Source organism: Staurois parvus, unplaced genomic scaffold (genome assembly GCF_062004578.1).
Source record: "Staurois parvus isolate SC_StPar_1 unplaced genomic scaffold, SC_StPar_1.0 ptg000470l, whole genome shotgun sequence".
NCBI lineage: Eukaryota > Metazoa > Chordata > Amphibia > Anura > Ranidae > Staurois > Staurois parvus.
The window spans coordinates 1,432,404-1,445,879 of record NW_028318266.1 but is presented as its reverse complement, the minus strand read 5'-3'; the positions used below and the strand labels follow the sequence as shown (position 1 = coordinate 1,445,879).

The 13,476-nt window shown below is 43.4% G+C and overlaps 1 protein-coding gene across 1 annotated transcript; it reads right to left on the bottom strand.

The window, feature by feature from the left end:
• Window positions 1–1,591: 1,591 nt before the first annotated feature.
• Window positions 1,592–2,527, bottom strand: LOC149452494 (olfactory receptor 5P68-like). The gene has a single exon (XM_089689246.1). The coding sequence runs from the start codon at window positions 2,525–2,527 to the stop codon at window positions 1,592–1,594; it is 936 nt and encodes a 311-aa protein (XP_089545372.1).
• Window positions 2,528–13,476: the final 10,949 nt, after the last annotated feature.

The window sequence follows — 13,476 nt, the reverse complement described above, 5'->3', positions numbered from 1 at the left end:
GGCACTGCCTGAGGGCCCAGGGTCAGTAGGGAGCCCCATGAGATGCCCCTGGTACCTTTTTCATAGGCTTTTTTGAGTTTGGGCAAGGACACAGGGGCCCCATGATCCCCTATTGCCCGGGGGCCCCATGAGTTGTCAGTCCGCCCCTGACTCCAGGTATACACTTAAAGTACAAAAAAGACTGTGAAAGCCATTTTGGATACATGCAATTGTTATTTTTCTGTATCATTTATGACATTTGTCCTGCAGGACAGGTAGAACCTCTACTGTAACAAGATAAACAAAAAGCAAAGAACAGCATAAAAATGTATTTTTTATTTACCGGTGGGGCCTGGTAGACTGATTTAGCCCCTGACTTCTTCTATGTCTTGGATATCCCATTAGAAAAATCTACCTGCCTTTATTCTACCTGTCTTTGGGTGCTCACACTCACCTTTGTACGTTTCAGCTCCTCCTGTAACATTCCCTAAAATTTACAATAAATAAATAATACAGCAAAAAATGGTGGGAGCCCCTCATAATGAGCATAGCATCTGTGCCTAGAAACCTATTGTAATTTTAAAAATGCTGCACTAATTCCTATAGCCTCAAACCTAAGCCAATAAGTGACTAATGTGAGCAATTATAACTTAACCCCTTGGTGCCGGCGCCTCCCAACCCTTTAAGGGTTCCAGAAGCCGGGAGGCAGGGTGGGGTTTCAGGATCATGTGACCGCTGTGATTCACCGTCACAGTGGTCACATGATCGGGAAAGATCTTGAACGAAAGAGGAGATCGGGACCTTTCCGTGAGTACAGGACATGAGTTCTGAGAGCGTGCAGGGTGTACGCTCTCAGCACATATGTTTTTCTTAATTGCACGCAAATGTGCGGCTGCTCTGCATCAAGGCCCAGAAGCCGGGAGTGCCAAGAGGTTAAGCTCAAGTAGTGATAACCATTAATAAATGCATGCAATATCCAAATAATGTGCAGAAAAACAGTCCACAAATTGTAAAATTTTAAGTGTGCAAAGAAAGAGTGAGGAGAGTATGACCACATCCACCAATGAAAGTCCTGGAAATGATTGTATCCGGAGATAGCTGTAAAGCCTCCACCAGAAAACGAAATGCAAGCTTACCAGATGGTAATGACCGTCTAAATAAACAAAGGTCAAAATGAGCATCAACACTATTGTTCCATAGGAATTCCGTTTCACTCCACTCATCATCAACCAAACATGACTGAAATCTTCTTATTAAACCATCCATCCACATGAGAGCAAAAATCCCCACGTAGTGTAGAACCATCAAAAGAATCTTAATATAAAATAGTAATACCCTCACATTAAAATATTTCAACTATACTATAATACAATCTCCAGCAGGTAAAAAAATGGCTTTGGGAGGACTTCCGGTTATGCAATGATGTCAACAACAGACTCCATCTAGAAACGTAGCACGGATATCTTATCAATAGGGTCCCTGAGATACATAAGAAAAACTCATGGGGTTTAGCACTTCATTTACTATAATCTAATATATCAGTTTGGGATGGGCTGTCCTTTTATAAGTAATCATTAGATTAAGAAAATAGTTTAAAGAATCTCTATTTCAGTCAGCATGAGTCTAAAATGTGAATATATTGTACAATGGCCCCTCTAATATCCTGGTTCCTCAAGCTGTAGATGAGAGGGTTGAAAAATGGTGTCACCAAGATATATATCAAAGACAGGTACTTGTTTGTGTTGGAGGAACTGCTTTTTGGTGAAAAAATGTATACAGTTGCCAAGCTTCCAAAGTACAGGCAAACTACAGTGAGGTGGGAGCTACAAGTAGAGAAGGCCTTCTGTCTCCTGATGGAGGAGGACATCTTCAGGATGGTGTGGAAGATGAAAATATAGGTGGCAACAATAAACACAAATGGACAGAAAACAAGAGGAACAGACAACATGGAAGTAACCAGCTTAGCAGAAGAAATATCTGAACATGAAAGTTCTAAAACAGGAGGGACATCACAGTAGAAATGGTTGATGGTGTCTGGACCACAGAATTCTAACCTATGCAAGAAAACATATAGTACAAAGGATAGCGTAAATCCCATTGACCAACATAAAGTGACAATCTGAAGTTGAAGTCTAGATGTCATAATCAAAGTATAATGTAATGGCTTACAAATGGCCACATATCGGTCAAATGACAAGGAGATTAAAAGCAGACATTGAGTGATTCCGCATACCGCGATCAAACAGAAATTTAGAAGACATCTGGTGATGGGTATTTTTCCACCACCTACCAGTGTCAACCATAACATACTGGGCTGAATATTGCTGGTGAAGAGGATCTCAGACAAGGACAGTTGGCTCAGAAAGACATACATGGGAGAATGTAGGTTCTTGCTGACAATAACCAAGATGATGACAAGGGAGTTTGCTGTCAGAGCCATGATGTAAATGACCAACAGGAGAACAAATAGTAGGATTTTGAGATCATAAAGGTCCCCGAAACCCAAGAGGAGAAATTCTGTAACTGCTGTTTGATTCTTCATAACCATGACCTGGAGATAAAAAGATAAACGTAGGACTTAAAGCCCAATTTGACCTTTAGGACTTTATCTCCTACTTCAACTACTACTACTACTAGAGAAGTAGTAAAATGGGCCCTTCTTGTCACATAAATAGGAAGAAGTCCTCTAGAATTGAAATATGTATACACAAAATTTATTTCAAATGACGATGTGTGAGGAGTTCAGGAAAGGGGAAGAATGGTGCTAAACTTACTGTAAGTTGGGCTTTAAAGGCAAACTGTTGGTATTGTTTATTTTAATTATTAAGAACATTTAGATTTCTCAATTGCTTTGTTTTAGAATAATTCATCGCTGAGTAGGTGCTAATGACAATGTAGAGCAGGGGTGCTCAACCCGTGGCCCGTGGGCCACATTTGGCCCACAGAGGCCTCTGAAGTGGCCTGCAACCTCAAAACAGTGAAGCGCATACCCGGGGTCGAAAACCCATTGATCATGATCTGGGCTTGCCAACTCGCCATCCCAGAGCATCAGAGTGCATCGAGCCGGCAGTGGAGAAAGCAGCTGGCCATGGAGGAAGCAGAATCTGCATAAGCTGATGCTTCCTCTGTAGCGCCGGCTTCTGTCCCAGATGGAGTGATGCCAAGTGCACTGCACCTGAGACCTTTCTAGCAGCCTGAGGTTCGATGCCAGCAGAAGCTGGAAGAGGAAATGAAGGTCAGGGTATTAAACCCCCCCCCATGGCGTAGCTTCAGGGGTCACAATGGCGACCCCACCCCATGCTCCATGGTGCCTGTGTGGCCTCCCTAACACATTCTGTTTTACACTTGGACAGTTGGGGCAGCAGGGGCGGCATATACAGGAACTGATCCTCTCCGCTTCCCTCCTGCAACCGCTGAACCCGGCGTTTCCTCCCCTCCCTTCCTCCGGCATTCAGCAGCTCCAGGAGGAAAATGTTCATTATGATGTATAGCACAGGGTTTTGTATTGTATTCTTTTTTTTATATTGTATGCATGGCTAAAATACCATTTTTCAGGAGGGGGTGAGTGATAGTCAATTTTCAGGTCTGCTCAGGGACGTATCTACTGTGAAGCAAACAAGGCATTTGCTTTGGGTGGCAATTTTTAGGGGGTGAGAGAGAGGGAAGAGAGAGAGGAGGAAAGAGAGGGAAGAGTGAGAGAGGAAAGAGAGAGAAGACAGAGGGAAGAGAGAGTGAGAGGGAAGAAAGAGAGAGAAGAGAGAAGGAAGAGAGAGAGAGAGGGGGAAGAGGGAAGAGAGAGAAGAGAGAAGGAAGAGAGAGAGAGAAGAGAGAGGGAAGAGAGAAGGAAGAGAGAGAGAAAAGAGGAAAGAGAGGGGAGAGAGAGAGAGGAAAGGGAGAGAGAGAGAGGGGGGGGGGAGAGGGAGAGGAAAGAGAGAGAGGGAAGAGAGAGAGGAGAGAAAAGAGAGAGAGAGAGAGAGAGAATCATATATACAGTATACACACACACAAACCCATTGAACTCTCTCGCTCTCTCATTGGGGGGGGGGGGGGGCGCACGATTTTTGTGTTGCCTAGGACAGCACAAAACCTAAATACACCACTGGGTCTGCTGTGAATAGACCTGAAGAGACACCCTTCCCCTTTCTCATTGGTAGCAGAGGTGGAAGCCATCTATCATTTCTATCAACAGGAACAGTCCACAGCTGCAGAGCTAGTGATGGGCTTTCTGGAATAGAGAATCCAACATGTTTGCAGCAAAAATTTCAAAAAAGCAACTTGTATAAAATATGTTTGAATAAATAATGTTTCACACAGGACTCAGTTGAGGCCCTCTCGACTTTGTAAGTTGCCAACCACTCAGTTAAATAACTGTAAGCTCAGGCTGTTGGCAGAGGCAGCAAGTGTCAGATGTCCTCTCAAACTCTGAAGGTGTAAACTCTTAAACTGAAGAGTCATGCTAAAAAAGCAACCTAAAAACATCATTTTTTAAACATTCGTATTTACCGTCTTGTTACCCTTATTAACCTGTATCAGCCCTAACTCACTCCTCTGTATCATTTGTTAAGCATGATGTGTGACAATGTAATTCCCGGAATTCCCGCGGTATAGCCCTATGGTGGTGAATCACGTAGCCATTCGCACTTGAACATGTTCTCACATGTTCTAACTTGCAATCGCCTGGGTAGCAGACCAGTGGACCAGTGTTTATGGAGTAGTAGAAGAAATAACATGTGTACCCTAGGCACTGTTGACGGAAAATAAGAGACAGGAATCTGGAGCAGTGGATTAACATTGAATTTTGTGTGAAAAAGTGTGAGTGAAACTTTGTTCTGAAAATCTGTTACAACAGGCTTATGGTGAACATTCCATGAAGAACTTCATTTTTAAATGGAATAGGTAGTTTAAGGAGGGGTGGGAAGATGTCCATGATGACGCAAGAAGTGGGCAGCCAAAAACGCAAGGATGGATGCAAATGTGGACAGAGTGCGAACTCTGGCCTGACAAGCGGATTTTCCACCACGACAATGCTCCTGCACATAATGAGTGTTCACGCGTTCCTGGTCCAGAAATCCATTTCCAAAACTTGGCAAACAACCTCTGACTTAGCGCCCTACAACTTTTGACTGTTTCCAAAATTTAAAAATCCTTATAATGATACAGATTTAATGATATCCCGGACATCCAGTACACTGTAACAGAGCTACTGAGCAGCATTCTGGAAAGTGAATTCCAGGAATGTTTCCGCCACTGGCACAGTCGTCTAGAAAAATGCATCACTTTACAAGGGGAATACTGTGAAAGGTGACAACAGCCACTAGTGTATAGGTAAGAAAGCATTTTTAACAGTTTATTCCCAAAATTAAATTGTCACACTTCATATATTTTAGGTTTTATTTTTTACCATTCATATTAAGGAGGTATAATTACAAACCAGTGAATGTAACATTTGCCAAACATTGACGGCAGGTGAATCTGCCTGGTGCATGTGTTTTATATTACAGTGTTTGCTATTTTGGGGTACCAGATCACCAGCCAGTTGGCTTTATAAAAAGCAAGCAGTTTTTACTTTTCAAAAAGGCAAATGAAAAGAGCTTCTTTTCAGCATGAAAAAAAAACAAACAGTCCATCACTCCAGTACACAAAAACAAACTTTGGCTCATTGACCATATAAACTTGTCCCACAACAGGGTTCAGTGTTCCCACCTGCTCCAGGGGTCCAAAGAAACAGTCACCACAGTTCAGCATTTTCTCAGTAACCAAACAGCCCATAGTCCTCTTCCAACTGTGTCCAGCTCCACTCAACACCTCATGGACCCCTGGAGGTTGCTACCTACCTTTTTCAGCCCTCTTTTACAGGTGGATTAAAAGGACCAAAATACCCGTAATCAGGACTGGAGGCTCTTTCCCACCCAAGATCTCTCTGAGCCTCTGGATTCTGGGTCCCATATTAGGACTTAATAATTCTGGGACCCATATTAGGACTTAATAATTCTGGGAAAGCAGTTTTCCTTCATTATCAGATCGCTTTTGACGCACCCGCTCAGAAATGTACAAAAACACTTCCTTTTATGTATACACATGTTAAAATTTGTGCACTGTGCAATCAGAAATGGAACATCAGGCATATGATGACTGGAGATGAGACCAGCCTAAATCACAAACTTCCCATAGAATCGTATAATTCTTAGGGTGGCTCTGTTTCTTTTTTTTCATAACCTTGTCAAGACCCAGGTTATAATTGCTTCATTCTTGCCTATGAGAGGCTTTGGGAACCTGCACTCAATACTGTCACCCAGATATCAAGCTTCCTCCTGGCCAGTGGCCAAGCTGTAAGGGAATCTGTGCGAGGGTAGTCTAGAGGTGAGTGGCCCCTGGGTCCACTCCCAGTAGCCTGGGATGCGGAAACACTCTATGAAAGTGGGCTAAGCAGATGGCGATGAAAATCAACATGACCCCGACGTGATTTGAACACGCAATCTTCTGATCTGGAGTCAGACGTTGCGCCACGAGGTCTCTAAAATGCCATGGGGCCAGTTGTTGCCTGCTCTTGTGTCATTGCTTCTGTGGCTGCCCAAAGAATTACTCACAGCCCAGATAGCCCTGTGCCAGCTTTAGCAGACCCTCCCTCAGTAAGCTTGGGCCGGTTAGCTCAGTTGGTTAGAGCGTGGTGCTAATAACGCCAAGGTCGCAGATGTGATCCCCGTACGGGCCATTGTGCTTTTATTTCAATAGCATCCGACAGCGGTGGGTTTCCATGCCCATTGGCACTTGGCCTGCTTTTCTTCAACCTATTAAACACACAGCAATAATGACTCTTTTGCTAATGACGCAAACAAATTATGTCTGAGCCACTAGCTAAACTCAGGTCACTCCTTGACTAACAGGGTGCCCCCTAATGGGATCCCCAAAACAAACAGGCAGCACTTGAAACTTGTCTGTGTACTATCAGCACTCAAAAGTTAGAATGGATTCCACTTCTTCATGGGATCAGATGGGATGAAGAGTATGTAAAGAGATAAGGATGCTGGAGTATTAGAAAGCACTGATACTTCATTGTCCACCTGGTGGAATACCGGAACCATCCGATATGTGACAGGGAGAGAGCCACAAGACTGTATATATGTTTCTGGTAGTACATCACAGATGTTTAGCAATAAATGCCACTCCTTCACCACATATAGATGTATAAAGCCACTAGAAAAGCCACCAACCAGGATATTGTAGATTGTCGCAATGTTTATAAGAAATATCCACCTAATCATTAAAGGTGGTGTGGTGCAATCAAAGTCGTACCCTGGTTAGAAAATAAAGTATTGTGTTGGTAGTAATAGTGGTGTGCTCCTCTGGTGGGCAATGTGACCTATCGGATCACCCCAGAATCCCTCACCCTGCATGGGTGAGTGCTTCACCTGCATTTTGTTATCTCCCTTAAAGGGACCACAACCCAAACAATGGAGACACATACTGTACCTCCTTTCCTGGTCCCATCCCTGGTGTCCTGTACAAGTGATTGACCTGAAGTGAATGTTTGTGGAAGTGTCACATTCAGTGCTTCATAAATATGTCTAACAGTCACATAACAGTCAATAATCCTGTTTTTGTTCATTTTGTTCATTTTTTTAGCATTACTTAAAAAATGCAAAAATGTACAAAAATACTATTCCCTCACAACAAATTCTCCCAATATCCCAAATAGCTTATTCTCACAGATGTCTCATTTTTGAAAGGGTAAGGCCCTATTTCACTTTAGTCATTTGGTGGATGTTAGAATCTAGAACTTTACATTCCTTCCAAGACTTCCAAAATACTCCTGATCTCCCTGAACAAGCCTTTTATGGTTACCTACAAATTCATCATTATTCCCACTCTTTAACCAAATCTCTACCATTCTGTGAATTAAAAGCATTTGAGAAAATTTGTGTAGCCGGCCCTTCGAGTAAGGGGCTAATTTTCTAGGTCAATAGATCTATTCTAGACTGATCACTCTTACACCTCTCCAGTCTTCTGTCTAACACTTATTGTATATAAACAGAAATGGGAGCAAGTTCTGGGGGAAGAGATACCTTTGGAAACATGTCAAATAATATGGTATCAAGTCTCTAAGAGCTTCATTTTGTACATAATATAAAGAGACCCCATATAAAATGATCTTCCATTGGTACTAAACACCAGTGTTACTACATCCTATCCATCCTTCCGCTGATGACAGATACAGGAGATGTGGGAGTAGCCTGGGGTAATCCATGACATATACTGGTATGGCCCACTCATTAAACCCATACCCTTATCCAAGTCACTCCTGAATTCTTTCCACTCCTAATACAGCCATTTTGGGGGGATCCCCCATAATTCCTCTCAATTAATTACATTATAGTGGGAGACGATACAGTAACAATACAGTTCAATACAAGAGGGATTTGAGGGCCCTGCTCCTTGGAGCTTACAATCTAGGAGGGAGGGGTGAATGGTACAGTAGGTACTAACTGTGGGGGATGGACTGGTTGGAAGAGTAGAGAATTCCAGAATTAGCAAAGGGCGGGATAGGCTTCCCTAAAGATCTAGGTTTTCAAAGATCGCCTAAAGGCAAGTAGAGTAGGTGAGAGTCTGATAGATTGGGGTAGGGAGTTCCAGAGGATTGGTGACGCCCTGGAGTATTCTTGGAGCCGAGCATAGGAGGAGGAGACAAGGGAGCTAGAGAGTAGGAGGTTTTGCGAGGAGCGGACTGTACGGTTTGGGTGATATTTAGAGATAAGATCGGTTATGTAAATTGGGGCAGTGTTGTGGTCGGCTTTCTATGTCATTGTTAGAGTTTTGAATTTTATCCGTTGGGCAACTGGGAGCCAGTGGAGGGATTGGCAGAGAGGGGTGGCGAATACAGAACGGTTCTCTTTTTTTAGATAGTCAAATATTTGCTCTACATTTTTGAGAGAATTTGGACACACCACATTGAATCGCTGTCAGACGTCACCTCCGTGACGTCTCTAAAATTTGCTTCCCTTTAACTAATGAAACCACCAAGCTACTCATTCACTCCCTTGTTATCTCTCTCCTTGACTATTGCAACTCCCTTCTCATAGGCCTACCTCTCCATAGGTTATCTCCTCTCCAGTCTATCATGGATTCTGCTGCCAGACTTATCTACCTTACCAACCGCTCAGTGTCTGCCATCCCTCTCTGCCAATCCCTCCAATGGCGTCCCACTGCCCAGCGAATTAAATTCAAAATACTAACAACAACATAAAACACCATCCACAGCTCTGCCCCAAGCTACATCACCAATCTTGTCTCCAAATATCACCCAAATCGTCCCCTCTTCCCCTCCTTGCTCTCTTGTCTCCTCCTCCCATGCTTGTCTCCAGGACTTCTTCAGAGCCTCTCTCATCCTCTGGAACTTTCTACCTCAATTTGTCCAGCTATCTCCTACTCTGGCTGCCTTTGGCAATCCCTTTTATCTCTTCCATGAGGTCATCCCCACAGTTATAACCAGGGCTGCTGTTAGAACCCGCGGGGCCCCATAAAGCCAGCCTGACAGCCCCCCCCAAAAAAATCTCTGTTTACTATGCTTCAGTTATGAATGAACACAGTAAGTGATATGGTACTGTTCACTCATTGTATTAATTCATTGAGAGGAAAGGGCTGTTAAATATGACATGTTTACCGGACCCGTCTCCCACTCTCCATCCTGAAGGATCCTATTGTGTGCTTGCAGCTGCCGGTGGGAGGGAGAGGAGGCAAGTTGGCAGCACCGTGGGGGTGGGTGGACACAGGAGGGCTTGGGCAGCAGGGTGAAACGTATGTTGCACAGGGAGGGTTATGGGTGTGGTGGTGGGGGGGCATTTACTGGAACCTATCCCCTGCATAGCTTTCTCTACAGCAGTTAAAAGCCAGCGGGGGGAAGAGGAGAAGAAGCCAGCTTTAATCTGCTGCAGACAGAGCCATACAGGGGATTGGTTCCAGTAATTGCCCCCCTTGCTGTGTTGATCACCCTCCCTGCCCACATCCATGTCACCTAGTTACCTGAGCCCCTCTGCTGGCCTGGGCCCCGTACAGGAGGACTGGTGGTACCCCCTTATCCACAGCCCTGGTTATAACCCTTTATACCACTTTCTCTACCCTGTTAGATTGTAAGTTCTTATGTAGGCCATAGACGGTTCGTTTATCGGCCGATTTTTTGTCCGAAAAAAAAAACATTGTTCATTCTGTAATCCGATGTTGCCTCCAATGATTTTGAAAATCGTCCGTTTTTCACAAATTTTCCAGCATGACCGATAAACGAAATGAGGAAATTTCAGACGAAAAATCGGCCGATAAGTGAACCGTCTATGGCCTGCATTATGAGCAGGACCCTCTTAACCTTTTTGTATTTTACTGTATTGTAACTGGGCAGCACAGTGGCTAAATGGTTCACACTTCCCCCTGGCAGTACTCGGGTCGCTGGTTTGAATCCCAACCACGGCACCACCTGCCTGGAGTTTGTATGTTCTCCCTGTGCCTGCGTGGGTTTCCTCCGTGTACTCCGGTTTCCTCCCACACTCCAAAGACATGCTGGTAGGTGAATTGGATCCTGTCTAAATTGTCCCTAGTATGTGTATGTATGAATGTGAGTTAGGGACCTTAGATTGTACACCCCTTGAGGGTTAGGGACCTTAGATTGTACGCCCCTTGAGGGTTAGGGACCTTAGATTGTACACCCCTTGAGGGTTAGGAACCTTAGATTGTACACCCCTTGAGGGTTAGGGACCTTAGATTGTACGCCCCTTGAGGGTTAGGGACCTTAGATTGTACACCCCTTGAGGGTTAGGGACCTTAGATTGTACACCCCATGAGGGTTAGGGACCTTAGATTGTACTCCCCTTGAGGGTTAGGGACCTTAGATTGTACGTCCCTTGAGGGTTAGGGACCTTAGATTGTACCCCCCTTGAGGGTTAGGGACCTTAGATTGTACACCCCTTGAGGGTTAGGGACTGATGTGAATGTACAATATATATGTAAAGTGCTGCGTAAATCGATGGCGCTATATAAGTACCTGAAATAAATAACCGTACTGTTTCCCTTTATATTGTAAGCTCTACATAAACTGTTGGTGCTATATAATAATACATTATTCTTGTCACTTCACAAGATGTATAGTTTGTATACTTGACATTAATTTGATTTCATGGGGAAAAAAATAATAAAACATCAGTTGCCAAAAAAAAATTACAAAAACACTTGTATTTAATTATTAATGAATATGCTTTGTGTGGTTGGCAAGAGTATGATTTACACTTTTTTCTACAATAGCACTTGTTATTTTAAACAGTTTTTGGCTAATATGTATGAAACCTCAAGCAATGAACTTCTCTTATTTGCTACCTTTTTTGGTCTGGTGAATACACCATTGGAAGCATTTGTTAATCTCTTCGATAAGTGCAAAAAAAAAAAAATTATTCATACCAGAAATTCAGAGCTGCCCTGTGTTTTCTCAAGGAGCTTAACCCCTTGGAGGTGGGGTGGGTTTTAGGGTCATGAAACCACTGTGATTTGCTGTCATGACAGTCACATGATCGGGATGTCCCGATCGAAAGAGGAGATCGGGACCTTTCCATGAGTACCGAACGTGTGTGCTGGGAGCGTGCAGAGCGCGCGCTCTCGGCAAATATGTATTTTTTTATAGAATGCAAATGTGCGGGTTATGTGACCACTGTGATTTGCTGTCAAGCAGTCACATGATCGGGAAAGGTCCCGATCGAAAGAGGAGATCGGGACCTTTCCATGAGTACCGAACGCGTTTGCTGGGAGCGTGCAGAGCACGCGCTCTCGGCACATATGTTTTTTTTAATAGAACGCAAATGTGTGGCAGCTCGGCGTCTAGACCCAGATGCCGGGAGGCCGCATATTTGAGTTCGGCCGGAGCCAAGAGGTTAATTATCCCTCTCAGTTCTTACCTTCGGGCTATAGAACATTTAAGTTTGGCCTAGAAGCTTTTATTTATTTATTACATGTATTTATAATGCACTGTCAGTTTACACAGTACTTTACATATTTATTATATATTTGCATCAGTCCCTGCCCCCAAGGAGCTTACAATCTAATCCCATACATACTAGGACCAATTTACCTGGCAGCATGTCTTTGGGGTCTGAGTGGAAACTGGGCACAAGGGAACATGCAAACTCCGTGAAGATAGTGCCGTGGTTGGGATTTGAACCAATGACCCAAGTACTTCCCAGTACAAAGGAAAAAGAAAAAAAACTAACAGACTCCTTCATCCACACAAGTGAGATGGATGGACTGCCAGATTGATGTTCCCTCTTCACAGAGTTCTGTGTCTTGTGATTGGACGCAGCTGATTTCAGCCAAAATCATTTTCTAAAATCAGCCAAACTTGTGTTGTGTCCAATCACAGGGCGGGTCGGCTGATGTACCAGTATGTCGTCCCACCTGCCCGTGACGCTCCCCCGCAACACATGTACTGTGGGAAGTTGGAGAGTGGTTAACCAATTCCCGTCTGGCCCATGTATATAAACGGCCTGATGGGAGCAGTGCAGGGGCTGGTGGCCATTTATAAACATCCTCCCCGCTCCCTGCTTGTGCGTGCTCCCTAGGAGCACACAGCACCGCTATTCGGTGCCCACTGTGTCCTCCGGACATTCGTTGTACGGGACCTCTGTACGAGGTCCCAATCATGTGATCACTGATTAGTCAATCAGTGATCACATTAAGAGTAGTAAGCAAGATGTCACTTCTGACATCATTGCTTACTACGTGTGAAATCTGTGAATGATCACAGAGATCACATGGTACAGGGCTATTCACAACAGCCTTGTACCATGTGACAAGCTGTGACCAATCACAGTGCACACAGTATTTCTCAATGGCTGCAAGAATGCAGAGAGAAGGAGAAATGATTGCTTTTACAGCCTTTATGGGTATAAAAGCAATCAGTGTAAAAAAAAAAAAATCTTCATCACCCCCCACAAGTAGTACAGTGTCACTATGCTAGGGTGACAGTATGTAAAATAAATAAATAAATAAATAATATCAAAAAAAATTAAATAAAAATGTAAAAACATTTTTTGAAAAATTATAATTTTTGGTTATAAACTAATTTTTTTTTGTTTTGTTTTTTTACTAAAAAGATAACTGAATACATTTTGGCCAACATTTATGAAGAAAGATTATTTATTTGCAAAATTTTATAAGAAAAACTATTTTTTTTCTAAAATTTTGGACTTTTCATTTATGTAGCAAAAAAATAAAAATCCCAATGGGGAATAAATACCACCAAAATAAAGTTTTATCTGTCTCAAAATAATGCTAAAAAATTCATATGGGTACAGTGTTGCATGACCGCGCAATTGTCATTCAAAATGTGATAGCGCTGAAAGCTGAAAATTGGCCTGGGCAGGAAGGGGGGGAAAGTGTTCGGACTTGAAGGGGGTGAAAGTGTCCGGACTTGAAGTGGTTAAAGGGCAATTATAGTCAACAATGGAAACAAACCTCCAAGATTTTAAT

Excerpts from the sequence above, each read along its gene's own strand:
- LOC149452494 (XM_089689246.1), bottom strand. The coding sequence starts at position 2,527 with ATGGTTATGAAGAATCAAACAGCAGTTACAGAATTTCTCCTCTTGGGT.